This window comes from Bufo bufo, chromosome 2, assembly GCF_905171765.1.
Source record: "Bufo bufo chromosome 2, aBufBuf1.1, whole genome shotgun sequence".
NCBI classification, from domain to species: Eukaryota; Metazoa; Chordata; class Amphibia; order Anura; family Bufonidae; genus Bufo; species Bufo bufo.
This window is the reverse complement of record NC_053390.1, coordinates 690,063,735-690,083,171: the sequence shown is the minus strand read 5'-3', so window position 1 is coordinate 690,083,171 and position 19,437 is coordinate 690,063,735. Positions and strand designations below refer to the sequence as shown.

Here is a 19,437-nt window from a genome sequence, read left to right as displayed (position 1 = left end):
AGATGTTTTCCTCATTGTTCCCGTTCACCACAATTTTGAGAATGGCAAATTTGGGAATAGTTTTTCAACCCAGAACAAAAAGTCTGCTTTTACGGTCACTACAAATAACTTGACCAGCTAAAACAGTACAGATTTGGTTGAATAGAAATGTCAGGCCTTTTTTTTTTTGCGCTATGTGACAGGTATAGGTATAATCACAGAATCAGACTTCTATCTACACGGTAGCGTGTGTCTTAGGTTTTTCTGAATGACACTATCAGCACCTTCAATGTAAGATATCCTTTTTGGGATAGATTTCAAGTAGGCCTCATATACCAGAAACTAGTTATTTTGAGAATGGCAAATTTGGGAATAGTTTTTCAACCCAGAACAAAAAGTCTGCTTTTACGGTCACCACAAATAACTTGACCAGCTAAAACAGTACAGATTTGGTTGAATAGAAATGTCAGGCCTGTTTTTTTTTTTGCGCTATGTGACAGGTATAGGTTTAATCACAGAATCAGACTTCTATCTGCACGGTAGCGTGTGTCTTAGGTTTTTCTGAATGACACTATCAGCACCTTCAATGTAAGATATCCTTTTTGGGATAGATTTCAAGTAGGCCTCATATACCAGAAACTAGTTATTTTGAGAATGGCAAATTTGGGAATAGTTTTTCAACCCAGAACAAAAAGTGTGCTTTTACGGTCACTACAAATAACTTGACCAGCTAAAACAGTACAGATTTGGTTGAATAGAAATGTCAGGTCTATTTTTTAGGCGCTGGGTGACAGGCTCAACTTGCCCCTGATGTAGTATATGGCCAAAAAATAACCACACTGTTGATGGTTAAATGCACTTGGGTGACACAGGCTCAGCCTGCACCAGATGTAGTATATGGCCAAAAAATAACCAGACTGTTGATGGTTAAATGCACTTCGGTGACACAGGCTCAGCCTGCAGCTGATGTAGTATATGGCCAAAAAATAACCAGACTGTTGATGGTTAAATGCACTTCAGTGACACAGGCTCAGCCTGCAGCTGATGTAGGATATAGCACAAAATAACCACACTATTGATGGTTAAATACACTTGGTGATAGCTTGTGCTGGCGCACCACAAGTCACAAAATGGCCGCCGATCACCCCAGAAAAAAAGTGATCTAAAAAAAGCTCTGGGCAGCCTCAAAAAAGTGAGCAAGTCAATATTAGCACTTCAATGATCCACAGCTGCAGATCGATCACAGAATGAAGTCTTTTGGAGGAGTTAATCTGCCTAATCTCGCCCTAACGTCGCAGCTGCAACCTCTCCCTATGCTTGAATCAGCAGAGTGACGTGCAGCGCAACGTGACCCAAGCTTATATAGAGGCTGGGTCACATGCTGCACTGGCCAATCACAGCCATGCCAATAGTAGGCAAGGCTGTGATGGCCTCTTGGGGCAAGTAGTATGACGCTTGTTGATTGGCTGCTTTGCAGCCTTTCAAAAAGCGCCAAGAAAGCGCCGAACACTGAACCCGAACCCGGACTTTTACGAAAATGTTTGGGTTCGGGTCTGTGTCACGGACACCCCAAAATTCGGTACGAACCCGAACTATACAGTTCGGGTTCGCTCATCCCTACTGGTGACAAATTCCCTTTAAAGCCAAAGCAGCCCCCTTCCTTATTATGTATAACCTACGGCCAGGGTCTTAAAACTCTTCCTGACTTTCGTTCCTTACTCGAAGCATGGAGTTCTAGATTAGACCTTTAGTATACTGTAATTCTTTTCTCTTAGGCATAAAAAAATTACTGCTATGTGCTCCTCAAATGCTTCCTTGGTGAAACAGCTATGCCTCAGACTTTTCTTTTGGCTGTAGGGGATGTTACAGTTCCATTTGTAATAATGTCAGCTGTTGTACTTTAAATAGCTCTTTGTATCCATACTCTTGAATTGGGTTTTGGTCATAATCGTATCCCCCTGAATTGAAAGGAGTTACAGTAGGTCTAAAAAAACTGCTTCAAAGCAATCTATATGGGATGTAAATCTGAAGTTCCAATTTTTGTTTAAACTTTTGAAGAAGATTTAAAAATGTATATACCACCTTGCCAAATAAAATATTGTCAATGTACAGTAATGTTCGTGTAACATTATATTGGGGTGGTTTAATAAAAGACCCCATAGGATGGGGCAAACCTAGTTCTCATCATTGTGCCATGTTTCTGAATATAAAATCTCCATTGTAAGTGAAATAGTTGTGATGTAAAATAAAACAGATGCCCTAATAAAGTCCCTCTGTGTGGAGGGCATAAAAGGATCTTCCAGGAGACACCCCTCAATTGCCATGAGGCCCAATTCATGGATGTTATTGCTGTATAAACGCAATAACATCCAGAATCACCCACACTATTCCCTCAATCCACCTAAAATCTTTGAAGATAGTGATAAGGTGGTTAGAATACCTCAAATACATTAAATGCAGTAAATGTATTAGATTCCTTTACAGAATATAATCTACATAAACCAATAAATTAGATATGAGCAATCCCACATCCGAAATGATGCGTCCGTCTGGGGGAGCTTCCAAGGATTTAAACATACCTGGTAAAAGGTAGAAGTAAGGATTTAATGGATGGTAGATTTTTAGATACTTTTTTTTTTTTTTTCATTCTTATCTAGGGCTCCCTAAGTGGCTCCCCGATCAATCAAATCAGGGATGTCTAATATTCCTTTTTGAGGTACGCATTCAACCTGAAGTAGAAATCTAGATGCCACAATATTCTAATAGATTCCTCATGATGGTAGCTGGAATCCATAATCTCCACTCCCCCACCCTTATAGATATTCTTTATAACAATATTTGATTGGACATTAAATCCTTGATAGCCCAAGTCTCTCCTTGTCTGAGATTTTTCTTAGTTGCGTTTACTCCTCCCATAGTACCATTATTCTTATTATCCCTAAAAGAGTACTATATTATAAAATTTTAGGCCTAAATGGTAAATCTGTCAATTCATCCACCTCAAAAAAGTAAACATTACCTCTCCCTTTTGATCGTTGTCTAAAATAAGGGTCCTTTAACACATGCGCTGCATCCTATCAAAAAATTTTATGGGACAGATGTGGATCCATAAATTTCAATTTGGCCACAAAAAATGCGGACAGCACATTGAGTGCTGTCCGCATCCTTATGTCTGTTCTACTGCCTCGCTAAAAAGACAGAACATGTTCTATTCTTATCCATTTTGAGGACAAGAATAGGCATTGTTACAATGGGTCTGCAGAAAAAACTGAGGCAACACGGACGTCATCCGTATTTTTTTCTGACTGTAAAATACATACTGTTGTGTGAATGCACCATGATTGGAAGAGCGGTTGTCATGCTCACACGATTAGATCAAAATACCTCTTCAATGTCAGCATACTATAGTTCAAACAAACTTGGTTTTTTATTTGGACAAAATCTATTTGGACAAAATCTATTATTTGGACAAAATTTATTTAAAAAATCTCTAGTTCATCAGATTTAAAGAGGACCTTTCACTAGAATAAAAAATTTAAACTAAGCATACAGACATGGAGAGCGGCGCCCAGGGATCTCCCTGCACTTACTATTATCCCTGGGCGCCTCTCAGGCTATAAGCTGAGCGCTGCGATTGGCCAGCGCTACAGCCTGGGAGAAGGAGACGCCAGCAGGCTCCACCCAGTTGAACCGAACATATGAAGCTACCAGAGCCTATACCGGGAGAACGGAGCGGCGCCCAGGGATAATAGTAAGTGCAGGGAGATCCCTGGGCGCCGCTCTCCATGTCTGTATACTTAGTTTAAGTTTTTTATTCTAGTGAAAGGTCCTCTTTAAATCTGATGAACTAGAGATTTTGAAAATAAATTTTGTCCAAATAATAGATTTTGTCCAAATAAAAAAACAAGTTTGATTAACATTGGGGGTCTGATTGCTGGTCTGAGCTGAGGTGTAATGAAAAATATTTTTTTCTTATTGTTCTCCTCTAAAACCTAGGTGCATCTTATAGGGCGAAAAATATGGTACAGTGCAGCAGAGACCAGTGCAGCAGAGACCATAGTCAGTTTATATAGTCGTTATATAGTGCTATATATTTTAATATGCACCTTGTTGTTTTGTTATGCGCGTGAATCAGTCATCCCCGCCTACTCCCTAAGCCCCTCCCAAGAAAATTGTCCCATGGAAAATATTCTACAGTTTTCAAACCAGCTCCTGGATTTGAATTCTTTTGTAATTGCATGTAGTTAAGAATTTAGCATAGCCACTGAGTTACTCAATAAAATGTATCTGTATAGCGCCACCTGCTGTTTGGTTTTTCTTATTTCTGCATATGCTTGGCTTCATCCTTGAACTGCATCCTGAGCTGTGATAGGGAGAGCTGAGACACGCCCCCTGATTTACAGCAGCAAAGACACGCCCCTTCAGCTGTCAGCTTGATATAAATCTAGCAGAGCAATAAATGGGGAGATCTCTGGATTCATGTGAGGTACAGAGCTGGTTCTAACCTTGTTAGAAAAAAATGGTCATGTACTATATGACAGCTGATATTTTCATTTTTTTACACTAATCATGGGATAACCCCTTTAATAGGTCTGTAAACCTTTACTTTAGGTTCCACAATTAGTGGGTGGATCTTCTAGTGGGCAAAGAGTAGAGCAGAGTTTAATTCCATGCGTTCCACAATGGAACGCTGACCTTTTTTGTGTCGCCCAAATGTGTACTCTAATGTTCCACAGTAGAGCTCAAGGTACTTCCAGCTGCCAACAGGAAGCGATTATCAGTATGGCTCCAAGCAACTGTGTATATCGTGAATCACCTAACACTCTAGCTAAAGAACTTTATACACAGAAAAATAGTATGTAAAAAAAATAGCACATAATGTCAAAAAGTAACAGCAGCAGCAACAGGCATATATAGATTACAAGGGCCAGAAACGGTGATTTATAAGATATAAACACTGCCCTCTCCCTATACAATATAAGAATATATAGATGCCATATATACTGTATTAACAGTAGGTAGACCACCTCCACTCTAAATATAAAATGGCAAGATACAATATACGTAAAAATATATCAAGGAAAGGTAAAGTATAGGAATTGAAAATTATACCGACCAGTACAACCCAACACCCTGACATGGGTTTCCCTTCTTTCTTCCTCTGGGAATATTATTATTATTTCCTGATGAAGCAAGAAGCGAAACGTATGTTGGGATGTGGGGCTGCCCTGATCGGTATAATTTTTACTTTCTATACTTTCCTTCTCCTTGGTATATTTTTGCATATATTGTAACTTGCCATTTTATATTTAGAGTGGAGGCGGTCTACCTACTAATAAGACAGCAAATATGACACCTCTATATGCTTATGTTGTCAAGGGAGAGGGTAGTATTTATATCATATGAACCACTAGTTTTGTCGCTTGTAATCTATATATTTCTGTTGCTGCTACTGATACTTTTTTATACTATTAATATTGAATCAATATTTTATTTTACATACTAGTTTTTCTGTATATTAAATTCTTTAGTTGGAGCAACAGGGAGTGATGTAGGAGAACATGGGTGAGCATAACCCATAAGTTTTCAGCCTACCGAGATGCTGATTGGAGGTGGCAATACTTCAGGTCTCATATAAGTAAGCGTACTGTTCTGTAGTATTTTATATGTATATTTTTTAACTCCCTAAAAAGGTGATTGGCATTTCCCAAAAACGCATAGAGTATTTATAAACTGTATCCACAACGGACGGGTCGTGTGACCAATATCAACAGGTCATTCTGGTGTGAGAGGTGTGGAGGAAAGCTATGTTCTTCACCCTGCTAGACTCCCCTCACTTTACCAAAAATGGTGATTGTTTTTATATGATTGTGCAAGTACCTTTGTCAATTATTTTTATTCTTTGATCTCCTATGGCATTTAAAGTTCATTTTTACAGCACTCCATTGTTTAAAAGCAGGGACAGAGGTATGTATTACCTTATGTCCCCTGCCCCTACCTATGTCTGTCAGCAGTTTTGCATTGACAAAGCTGCTGGCAGACTCATTTGAGGAACTATATAGCGCACGCACTTGTGCTATGGACTATTAAGATCACTACAATAAGATGCAATAAACATAATATTCTTTATTAAAAGGCATCTGTGCCTATTAAACTGGTTGACCTGTTACATTTGCACTTGGCAGCTGAAGGCATCTGTGTTGGTTCCATGTTCATATGTGTCTGCATTGCTGAGAAAAATGATCTTGTAATATATTCAAATGAGCCTCTAGGAGCAACGGGGGCATTGCCGTTACTCCTAGAGGCTCAGCTCTCTCTGCAACTGCCATTCCCTCTGTTCTTTGATTGACAGGGCCAGGAGCAATCACATTTACACTGCCTGGCCCTGTAAAGTGCAGAGGACGCAGGAGTTGCAGGGAGTCAGCCAGTTTCATAGGTACAAAGCTGCTGACAGATGACCTTTGACAACATCATATGAACACACTGTAATAAAGGGTAAAAATAAAAACACTACATGCATGGGTCTGAAGCTGTTGCTAGTCAATAATAAAAGTGACAGTTTGAATGGGTGTATTACTAAAGTTAATCTGCCACACTTGTACATGAGAAAAGTCTAAGGCCTCCTGCACACGACCGTGTTTTTTTTTTCTGTTTACTGGCCGCTTTTTTTGTTCCGTATACGGTCTGTATACGGAGCCAATCATTTCAATGGTTCCGCCAAAAAAAATACGGAATACACTCTGTATGCATTCCATTTCCGTATTTCCGTTTTTCCGTTCCGTTGAAAGATAGACCATGTCCTATTATTGCCCGCAAATCACGTTCCGTGGCTCCATTCAAGTCAATAAGTCCGCAAAAAAAACGGAACACATAAGGAAATGCATCCGTATTTCCTCCGTATCCGTTCCGTTTTTGCGGAACAATCTATTGAAAATGTTATGCCCAGCCCAATTTTTTCTATGTAATTACTGTATATGCCATATGGAAGAATGGAAACACAACGGAAACTATAAATGGAACAACGGATCCGGGAAAAACGGACCGCAAAACACTGAAAAAGCCATATGGTCGTGTGCAGGAGGCCTAAATGTGAGAGGCAATCTCTTGTACAAGCAATGAAAGATAGTGAACTTGCTACAATCATTCCTCTGGTGAAACTAGTTCTCTGTAGAATTCCAGTGAGGCAGAAGCAGTTGATATGCCTTTATGGAATTTATTGAATGTACCTTGAAAAATGTTCAGTGATGCATGTCTGACAAACAAGAATAGACTGCAAGACACAGAAGATGTTCTCACAGAGGAGAAGGAGTTACAAGATGAATGAGATAATGAATTCCGACCACAGATAACTTCGTAAACCGAAATACAACAACTTCCACTAGATGACAGCAAAGTAAACTAAGTATAGTGAATGACAAATACATATAACACAGAATGCTATTAGTTGGAAGCCATAGCTAGGACAGCACAAAAGGGCGTTACACTCATGGAATGATCTGTGCTGGACAGTACAAATAATCTGTGCTGAGCAGCAGGAGGATCTATATTATTATTTAGCGCTGATTTAGAAGCAACTGTATTTATGTTTTTTGTACTTTTGCCTTACTTCTTTATTGTAATACCAGAATGTTAAGCCAGTGCATGGCGAACATGAGAACCAAGGCAATTTGCGTTGTAGCAATGGCATGAGAAGTGCTGGACCAACATATGGGACATTGGCTCAAGTCAACAGTACAAATTTCAGGGTAAATTATGTGTGCAGTTGATCTGTGGAAATCTAAGATAAATGGATGAAGGTTTTAGATGGTCATAACCTTCATTGCTTTCCATATGTGCCTGTTTTCTTATTCCAAGGTACCTGTCCTGTTAAGTTCTCCATTCCAAATTCAAACAATTATTATTGGGGTTTTTTAGGTAATTTTTTAGTAAGTATATGTGCTCACATTTCTTATGCAAACAACTATCAATAACATTCATTAGAAACAGGGGTATATGCAGATCTCATAGAGCTCAATAGCAAAAACTTAATATAAGGATGAGGTATCATATTCCATGACTTCAGAATGATCTTGGTATATAAAATAACTTTAGAGCAAGCTTGGTTTAGAATATAAGAATTTTCCCTCATTGATGTAAAATCAGTAACACTATATGAATTTAAACATTTTTTGACAATTGTATTTGCAAATTAGAACAAACAGTAATTGTTGCAGATTTTATTTGTATGACTTCTCAATAAGCGAGGTCATGATAGAGTGATCATTGAGTCCAACCTTCATCCAGTTTTAACAACAAGGGTCTCAAAGTCCTTCTGTCACAAATGATATATAAAACACAATTCTTACATTTACCGTATTTTAAGCTTTATAAGACGCACTTTTCCCCCCCCAAAAAAATTGGGGGGTAAATGGCCGTGTGTCTTATAAAGAAAATACAGCAGTATTACATGGCCGGCACATTACAGGCCATGCTGTGCTGCATAGGCATAGCGGCCTGCGATGTACCATTGACATGTAAACAGGGGCGCTATCTGGGTAGTAGCAGGGCCTGGTGCAGTTACTGAACTTCATTAAGCAGGGCCCCGGTAAGAGCAGCTATCACATATAAAGTGTATGCAGCAGCCCCTAGCAGTGGTGTTTTGCTGAACTAGCAGTTATCACTTAATGAAGTGAGCGGGGCCAGAGCATGACTGAGTGAGTGACGTGCACTTCCACCCTGCCCGCTGCGTGCATGGCTAGTACCACTTAGAGATAAGTGATTACTTCATGTTTAGCAAAGCAGCAGTGCTAGAGGCTGCTGCAAAGACTTTATATGTGATGGCTGCTATGACTAGGGCCCAATGTTATGGGGTAAGATCCCCCATAACAGAGTCATCCACAGATCCCCAAAACACTGTCCTGCACAGATCCCCATAACAGTGTCCTCCACCGATCCCCATAACAGTGTCCTCCACCGATCCCTATAACAGTGTCCTCCAAAGATCCCCCTATAACACTGTCCTCCACAGATCCCCCTATAACACTGTCCTCCACAGATTCCCATAACAGTGTCCTCCACAGATCCCCATAAGTGTCCTCCACAGATCCCCCTATAACACTGTCCTCCACAGATCCCCCTATAACACTGTCCTCCACAGAACCCCATAACAGTGTTTTCCACAGATCCCCATAACAGTGTCTTCCACAGATCCCCATAACAGTGTCTTCCACAGATCCCCATAACAGTGTCTTCCACAGATCCCCATAACAGTGTCTTCCACAGATCCCCATAACAGTGTCTTCCACAGATCCCCATAACAGTGTCCTCCACAGATTCCCATAACAGTGTCCTCCACAGATTCCCATAACAGTGTCCTCCACAGATCCCCATAACAGTGTCCTCCACATATCCCTCTATAAGTCTCCTCCACAGATCCCCATAACAGTGTCATCCACAGATCCCCCATAACAGTTTCATCCACAGATCCCCTATAATAGTGCCTCATCCACAGACCCCCATTAGTTCAAAATCACCAAAAGCACACCGATTAGTTAAAAATATTTTATTTTCTTAATTTCCTCCTAAAAAAACCTAGGTGCGCCCTATCATCAGGTGTGTCTTATAAAGCGAGAAATATGGTACATATTTAGGAATTTTATTCCTATCCAGTGTTCCCACCAAGCTGTGTGCTCTGGAAAGAAGCAAAAGGAAGGAGCTAATGCGTACATACTAGTAAATATCAATGAGTCCAATAACAGATTTGTCAGGCTGCAGAATTTGGTGATTTGATCCCTATTCTTAGAGGGAAGGGCTTCATCACGTATGTGAAAATATAACTTCCCTCTTAAATGTAATAATTTTAATAATTGCAGCCAAACATGTCTCCCACCTTATTAGCAGGACTGCATGGAATGCTTGTTCAGGACCTGCCACAGCTGCCTAGTTGGGTTTCTTCTTCAATTTTCTCAGTCATTCAGATATTAAACTGCTTTTGTTTCTCAGATTTTGTCTTGCTGCCTCACTCTGTTCATTGCGCAACAATGATTTTGCTACTGAGAGAAAAACATGTGATTTATACTAAAATGAGTGCGCTGATTCCAAACTCGGAATTTGCCTAACACGTCTAGACTTTAAGTTATACATGCAAAGCCTAATCAGTTATAATATGAATGCATTATATTGGAAATATTCCAATGGACATGCCCAGACCTGTCTGGACACAGTCAGGCTGTTGTCAGCAGTAAGTATATAAGGAAAGCTGGACAGATTTTGATAAGGTGATCTGTTATAGTGCTATCAGTTTTGAAACTTAAGATGGATAAACGCAAATGTGTTAACGATCCAGACAATTTCTGCTACATATGTGGCAAATACACTACTTATGATAAACGCAAGAATCTGACAAAGCGAATGTGTCTTGCTAACAAGTATTACTTTGACTGTAAAGTTGGAGATCAAGATAAAAGCTGGGCACCTCATGTTTGTTGCAGTGTGTGTTACTGGTTTGAATGGTAAAAGGAAAGGAATGGCTTTTGCAGTGCCTATGGTTTGGCGTGAGCAGAAAATCACCATTCAGACTGTTACTTTTGCATGACTAAAATCGCCGGATATTCAAAGAGAAACAAGTCACAAATTGTGTATCCTGACTGTGAGTCTGCTCTTAAACCAGTACCACATGATGTAGAGAATCCAGTGCCTGCCCCTCCCACAGTATGAACAGCAATTGAAACAGACGGTTCTGATCCTGATGAAGAAGATGTTGATTGTCACAATGTATTTCCTGATCCAGAACAACGGGAGGGTCAGCCGCACTTGCTGAGCCACTCAGATTTAGATGATCTGGTAAGAGATCTGTCATTATCTAAAGAAAAGTCAGAACTGCTTGCTTCTAGACTTCAGAAATGGAATTTGCTACAACGAGGCACCACAACTTCACACTTTCCTCATCGACACACCAAGTTAGCTGCATACTATGCAATGGAAAGCGATGTCTGTTTCTGTACTGATGTAATTGGTCTTATGATGGAGTTAGATGGTACACATGTTCCCAATGAATGGAGGCTATTCATAGACTCTAGCAAAACAAGTTTTAAAGCTGTCTTGTTGCACAATGGTAACAAAAAACCATCTGCTCATGTGGTTGGAATGAAAGAGACCCATGCTTCTATGGAGTTAAATTTGAAAATGATAAAATACTCAGAACAAGAGGACGGAGGGAGTAGTGAGCACTTGGCACTGACTTACGTGCTCCCTCCCCGCTCTGCCTCCTGGCTCGGACGCTCCGCTGCTCTGGTCTCTGCTCAGTCGCTTGCCTGACTGGCTGCGTACAGCGCGCACTTTGACCTGACACGCTGTACACAGTCAGGTCACATGTGCGCCCTCTGGAGACCAGGAGCAGCGCAGGCAGCAGCACAGCTTTGTGTCATGACCCAGCCCAGGCCCCAGCAGGGATAGAACGTGAGAGTCTGCCCTGAAGTGAAGTAAGATAGTTCTTAAATAAAGATAATATTCTTTTCCGTCTGATCTAAGGTCTGATGGGGTTCTGGATGGGGTAAAATTACAAGGAACGCCCCGGGGGGGGGGGGGGGTTGGGTGGGTTGGGGTTGATGTCTGATTAATAACAAACATACATATCTAAATGGCGGGGGGGAGGGCTTGACTTGAGTCATCTACTGATCAGTGATCATCAGAGCATTAGAGCTGCAGGAATAAATAACATCTAACTGTCTGGTGGGGTAGATGGGGGGGGGTCGAGGGCTGGTGGGGGAGGGGGGGGTAGATGATCTAACCCAGCCCCCCTTCCCCCATCAGCTCTTGTCCTACCACCCCATCTACCCATACCCCCCATCTACCCCACCAGACATTTAGATGTTATTTATTCCTGCAATTCTAATGCTCTGATCAGTAGATGACTCAAGTCAAGCCCTCAACCCCCCCCCCAGCCATTTAGATATGTATCTTATCAATCATCATCCCCCACCGCTGCCTTCCTTGTAATTTGCTGGCTCCCATTATCCATTGTGAATCACAATGCATAACAGTGTCATCCACAGATCCCCCCATAACAGTGTCATCCACAGATCCCCCCATAACAGTGTCATCCACAGATCCCCCCATAACAGTGTGTGTCATCCACAGGTCCTCCATAACAGTGTGTGTCATCCACAGGTCCCCAATAACTGTGTGTGTCATCCACAGGTCCCCCATAACAGTGTGTGTCATCCACAGGTCCCCCATAACAGTGTGTGTCATCCACAGATCCCCATAACAGTGTGTGTCATCCACAGATCCCCATAACAGTGTGTGTCATCCACAGATCCCCCATAACAGTGTGTGTCATCCACAGATCCCCCATAAGTGTGTGTCATCCACAGATCCCCCATAACAGTGTGTGTCATCCACAGATCCCCATAACAGTGTGTGTCATCCACAGATCCCCCATAACAGTGTGTGTCATCCACAGATCCCCCATAACAGTGTGTGTAATCCACAGATCCCCATAACAGTGTGTCATCCACAGATCACCCATAACAGTGTGTGTCATCTACAGATCCCCCATAACAGTGTGTGTCATCCACAGATCCCCCATAACAGTGTGTGTCATCCACAGATCCCCCATAACAGTGTGTGTCATCCACAGATCCCCCATAACAGTGTGTGTCATCCACAGATCCCCCATAACAGTGTGTGTCATCCACAGATCCCCATAACAGTGTGTGTCATCCACAGATCCCCCATAACAGTGTGTGTCGTCCACAGATCCCCATAACAGTGTCCTCCACAGATCCCCCATAACAGTGTCCTCCACAGATCCCCCATAACAGTGTCCTCCACAGATCCCCCATAACAGTGTCCTCCACAGTTTTGATGCAAAAATTGCTAGTTTTTATTCTGTCTTGTTGACAGGATTATGTTTATTTATATTAAGATTATGTGGTTATTGTCTTATATGACTTGTTTTTGCACTTTATTTCTATCTTTATATGGATCTAAAGAGGTTGTGCATTTGTTATAGTGGTTGTGCATACAGCTATAGTTAATTGGTACATTAAACTGTGCATATTTATGTGTGATTACAACAGTAAGTATTTAGTAAAGACTCCACAAGTTGGGGGGGGGGGGGGGGCACTTGGGCATCTCAGCCTCTGTTGGTGGTGGACCTTGTCCCAGCCCTGACACAAAGCATATGTGTTTCTTGTGCCTATGCACACAGTTGGTCAGTACAATTTACAATACAAATCACTGGTCGATCCACTTCAAGTTTAACTTCCACCACTTCACATTAAACTTGGTTTAATGAAAAATTTTGTAATTGCACTGGATTGTGATGAAAAATGGTTTCCAGTATTTGAAGGAGAAGTTTAGCACACTGAAAACTGATGCTAAAATAAAGGCCAGAATTTTTATTGGCCTCGAAATCAACAAACTAATGCATGATGACACATTCAGAACAAAACTCAACCCTCTGGAACTTGCTGCTTGGGATGCATTTGTGCTAGTAGCGCAGAACTTCCTTGCTTACAGCATATGAACAACTTGAATGCCTAATGTCATTGAAAGTGCATTTCTTACATTCCCATCTTGGCTTTTTCACACCCAATTTGGGACACATAAGTGACGAACATGGAGAGCAGTTCCATAAAGATATTTCTACAATGGAGAACAGGTTTCAAGGCCGCTGGAATCCCAACATGATGGGGGATTAATGAAGGTTTTTGCAACGGGAAAATATGACCGTTCACAAACGCAAAAGAAGATGCCTAAAGCACTTTTAACAGTACTGGGCCTTGCTCAAGTAAGACTTTTAAACTGAAAAACTAGACTTTTTTTTTTATAAATGTTGTTATTCCATTACATTTTCATACACTGTTTACTAAGCAAACTTTCATGTAGATCAGGTAATTGTTGGAGTAAAACTCGTTCTGTTCAAAATCATTCAATGCTTTACAAGTACTTAATTCATTTAGGCATACTTATTATTTACTTTGTGACGTGTTACAACAATTCTGACTTCGAATTTGTAATCTGCACACTCGATTTAGTATAGGACAAATGGTTTTTGCCCAATAAGTGTTTTTTTGTTGCATGGTGTTATGCTTAAGAGTTCATGTCTCCAAAAATATTTTGCCTATGTTCAGAGGCTGGAAAGCATTGCCAAATAAACCCAATGGGGCTGTTGGTAACATGTTCTTGGTATCATGTTGATGTCATTTGTGGAATAGTTTCCAAAATAATGTATACTACTGCAAAACAACCCCAGAGAACACCCATGACATATAGGGCAGAGCACAAGCATTACAAAAAATAGTTTTCCCTGCAAAGCAGCAGAGGGCACAAGAGGCTAATTTATAAACCTGAAATTCCCAAGTCATCCTGTTACTTCTATAGCTCACATAGATTTTTTAATGAGATCTACGCAGCTTATAACTTTTACAGGAGAGGTACCTTATGGCTCCTTAGAAAAGATATATACATTTGTCTTTAGGCATTTCTGTAACAGTTTTCTTTGTTTTAATACACTATTAAATGTATTTGTTGTTTCCTGAAGCTACAGCAGCTTTTGTGAGCATTTATTATACTGTGTATCAGCAAGAAAGACATTGTCTGACCTTGTACACACCTGTCATATGAACTAATACTGAAGCATACTGAATATTGTTGTCTGTTATATACTTTTTATTACCATCAGAAAGAAACAATATATAAACGAAATTTCTTTTCACACTTCTTACATTTATTTATTTTTTTACTTTGGTATTTTTGGTATTTCAGTATTATTTTGCAGTTTTTTGTAAAATTGTAGAAAAAAAATAAAAATGAAATGAATGTAAAATATTAGTTTGTGCAACATATAGAATTAGAGGTTCATCTTTGTACAAACCATTTTAAGACCAAGGCCTTTGGATACTTAAATGTCCACAGAATTTCTTCTTTGGAACTGCAACATTCTAAGGATAAATATATATTTTTTTATGTTATACTTAGTCCAAATAAGAAAATAAGAGAAAATGCAAATTTCCTTATTTTTTTTGTAAATTATTCTAATTAGTTTTAAAAGTCTTTTCCAGGATTTTTATATCCGTATATGATCTTTGGGGGACAACTAAGACCCCCGCTGATCAGCTGTTTGGATAAGGCAGCCGCTGCCTTTACCGTTCTCACCAAGCACAGCCCAGTACATCGTATAGAAGCTGTGCTTGGTATTGCACTCAGCCCCATTCACTTGAATGGGGCTGAGTTGCTCCTAGGCCAAGTGACACATGAACATATCATTACTCGGCCTAGGAAAAGCAGAGAGAAGGTCGCGGCACTCACAGGAGTGCAGCTGCCTTCTAAAACAGCTGATTGGTAGAGGTCCCAGGTGTTGTACTCCAGAGGAGAGGTCATCAGTATAAAAATCTCGGAAAACCCCTTTAACCAAAGAAATGAGACAAAGTAATCTTACACTCTCATGTGCATAGCGATGCAGAATATTTTGTCCAACCTACATCATTGCTGTAACAAAATTCACTAGTTTGTTTCTAATGAACCTCCTGCCTTTAGATCAGATCACCGAAAACACCCATGTACACAAATGTTTCATTGCAGTTGTAAGACCAGGAGGAGCAGGGCTAGGTAGGTAAAAACCATAGTAACATATATCCTATGAAATGGACACATTTTATAAGCATTTAAAAGGCCCATTTAAAATGTGTCCATTTCACAAAGAATTGTCCATAACAGTGTCACTTGGGGTGGGTTTCGATTTTTTTTTTTACTACATGTATTATTTTTAATTGTATTGTAGTCTTCTTTTTTTTTTTCTGGGTCTGGAGAAATCTGGGATAGAATCTTCTGTCATCTAGGGTAAAGATGAGCGAACCAGTTCATAACAAACTGGGTTCATTATAAACTTTGCAATTTTTTGGATGACAGACGAAACCAAACCTTTTCAGATTTGTTTCGTAAAAATCTAGCAAAAAGGCACGTAGCTCACATTTCATTGGGGAAAAAGCACTAGGGAGAAAGGAGAATGGTGCTCACATGACCTTGGGAGGAAGTGGGGGGGAGACCTTGCCCTGATTGGCTCCCAGGCCGACAGACAACCTAGATTAGCCAAACAGTGCTGCAGCAGGCAGGGAGGTGCCCTTTCAGAATGTCATTCTGTGTTGGGCTGTGAATGAGGGTGGATAGGTCTTACAGTGTCTGCCAGAAAACCGATCTTAGGGAAGCAGGAACAGGAAAAAATCTAAATCAAGCTTGTATTCTACTGCCAGGAAAAGTGAAGGAAAAGGATAGAATTACAAACAAGAATTGGGACAGGCAGGGAAACCTGTCAGTCAGGGAGTGAGAAGTGAGGAGCTGAGGCTGGTTTTGCCTCCTAGAACAACTGCAACTGTTACAAACCTCAAAAGCAGCTACCTGCAAGGACATTACTTTCATTTTTTCCCATTTTAACAGAAATCCTTTTTTTCAGGGTGCTGGTGGGGGATGGAATAAGCACAAAACTGTACAACACGTGTTCTACCATCGATGTAGCATTTTAAATCTCAGTGAAAACATCGGAAATACTAGTCCAAACTCCATGTGAGGGCATCTCACATAGTGTTTTTTTTTTTTGCTTACGTTTTTAAAACAGTATAAAATACGCAGAGTAGCAGACAAAACATCACTAATTGATAACGTAAAATTAAGGCTAAATCCATTTATTTCTATCTCCACATAGTTCCAAATATTTTTTTGGGGTTACTGAATTTTACAGAAAATAGGTGATTACTACACCAATACACATGGTAGCACACAAAATTATCTGTGAGTAATAACGAATTTAGGCCTAAATCTTTCTCCATTTATTCCTGTCTCCACACGTTTCCAATTACATTTTTTGGGGGGGTTGTTGAATATATTCAAACCAGTATGTACGTGATTACTACAGCAATACACAGGGTAGTGCACATTATCTGTGGGTGATAAATTTAGGCCTACATCTGTTTCCCTTTATTTCTGTCTCCACACGGTTATTTTTTTGGGTTGTTGAAATTACTAAAACCAGCATATAGGTGATTACTACAACAATATACAGGGTAACACGCTGTACAACATTATCTGTGAGTGATAACGACTTTAGGCCTAAATCCATTTTCGTTTATTTCTGTCTCCACATGGTTCCAATAAATTTTTTGGGGTTGCTAAATTTATTCAAACTAGTATATACCTGATGACTACTACGGCCAGAAGTACCATTCACACGTCCGTAGCGTGTTTTGCGGATCCAGAAAACACGGACATCGGCAATGTGCGTTCCACATTTGGCGGACCGCACTAATAGATTATGCCTAAATAGACATGTTCTATTTTTTTCGGGAACGAAATTGCGGACCCGGAAGTGCTGGTCCGAAATTCCATATGAATGGGTCCACAATTCCGTTCCACAAAATGCGGAACGAAATTGCGGACATGTGAATGGGGCCTTAAAGTAGTAGGCTGCAGTCATCCCTGCCTTCGAAAAGGCACAACATTATCATTGAGGAGAAATATGATGAAATTGTGGATTGGATGGGACAGTCCTCTCAATCGCAGCAGGATGAAATGGAGGAGACTTTAGAGTCTGACAACATGCCATGGAGCCAGGGGTCACAGCGTTCCTCCTACTCTTTCCCCTTGCAGCCCCAGAGAAGGCTTTCAGTGGAGTCCTTTCTGTCTTCACTGCCCCTTCTTAGTGGGGTGTCTTCTTTTTTTTCCTAAGAAGTGGCAAGAAAACCCCAGCATGCCCTATGGCAGACAGTTAAGACAGTCTTCATGATAATGACTTGTGTGAGAGCAGTCACAGTTTGGGCTGCCCTGAGGAGAAGGTACGGGAGGAAGGTGGGGACCCCATGCATAGCTATGCTGATGGTGGTGGTAATAGTTTACTATGTCTGATTCAGGATCTGGGGGTGCCACTGACACTGTGGGTGGGTTAGGCCCAAAACATGCCAGGGCTAAGCTAAGTTCTGTTGCCTTTAGCTCTGTACGAGCAACTCCTCTATAGCATTTTTTTCTCCACAAGGCAGGGACACAAAACCACAGCTGTGTGCAAGAACTGCAGGATTAAAATACGCCATAAACGTTCAAACACAATCATAGGTACCACATTCTGCCAAAGTAATTATCTGATCTATATTAGTGGGGTGTAAGGAACGTGGATGGGTGACTGTTGAAACTTTTACTTGTTGATGAGAACATTAGTTGTTATTTTATTATCTACATTTAGACAACCATGCCAACAAAACATGATGGGCCAGATTTATCATTAGCTCAGGTCAGAATAATGGAGTGAAAAAGTCCCAAAAAAGTCCCAAACGCTAAAACTGCGCACAAATTTGCGACTTTTTTCTGCTCTGCACTATGCTCGCCAGTTTTCTGAAAGTGGGCGTGTCTTCTTATGTAAATGAATCTCTAGACAGATTTACTATTGGGACTATTTAAAAAAGTCGCAAAAAAGTCGCAAAAAAGTCCCAATTTCACTCCAGTGAGGACCATGCTTATCTTATGAGACTTTTTAATAGAACATGCGACTTTTTCATAAAAACGTGCGACTTTTTCTTAAAGATGTGCGACTTTTGTAAAGCTGCTTACTGACGGATAAACTGCTACCGTCAAACCACATTTATTACAGTCTTAAAGGGCCGATCATAAATCTGACTTGGCTAAAACTGACTTTAGCCATATGTTAAAGTGGAGTGAGCTGTCAGAGGAATGATAAATCTGGCCCGATGTGTTTTTGCTGTTATTTTAAACAATGAAGTACAGCAGATTTTGTTATTGTGCCCCCCACCAATTTTTTTATTCCAAAACAACCTAACTAAACAATGTCTAACTCTATCATTGCAGGAAGATGATGTGAGAGAAAATCGTTTCAGCTTTACAGCTTATGGAATGGGACCTTGTCTACAAGCAAAAGATGGAGTGACTCCAAAGGGGTCCAACCCAGCACCTGCAGCACCAAAAACCCATGAAGAGATGAGGAAAGTGTTTATTGACAGAGCTAAAAAGATAGACACAGTTTCTCGAGCTGGCTTCCCTCTGGCCTTTTTAATATTCAACATCTTCTACTGGGTAATCTACAAAATTCTACGACATGAGGACATTCACCAGCAGCAAGATTAAAAGACTAAATAGTGTCAGCAGTAGGGTTGTACACAAAAGTGTCAACATAAGTGTCCTAATTCCATTTTCCCTAAAATAAGTATGAAGCTTTTGAAATCAAACAGAAAATGTTAACACAATCTGATAGTATAAAGATAGCTACAGTATACTGCCAACTGTTTTTACATGTTATTACTCAGAGGTCTTAGTACTCAAAGCTTACTGTTTTTTTATTTTACTATATGCTATTGTACACAACAGGACCAAATAGCTAATTTGGTCGTAGATTTTACAGTGACCACAAATTTATGTACATTTTTATTTCAAATTTGTGAAAACATTTAACTTCTATTTTTGTCAAGTAAATACAAT

General features: G+C 40.3%; 1 protein-coding gene across 1 annotated transcript in view; it reads left to right on the top strand.

Annotated features, from left to right (window-relative positions):
* The window catches only part of GLRA3 (glycine receptor alpha 3), a 328,913-nt gene extending 309,827 nt beyond the window's left edge, over positions 1 to 19,086 (top strand). The window contains exon 9 of the mRNA XM_040420529.1: positions 18,811 to 19,086. Within this exon, the coding sequence (XP_040276463.1) occupies positions 18,811 to 19,086 (276 nt within the window). The remainder of the gene's footprint in view (positions 1 to 18,810) is intronic.
* Positions 19,087 to 19,437: the final 351 nt, after the last annotated feature.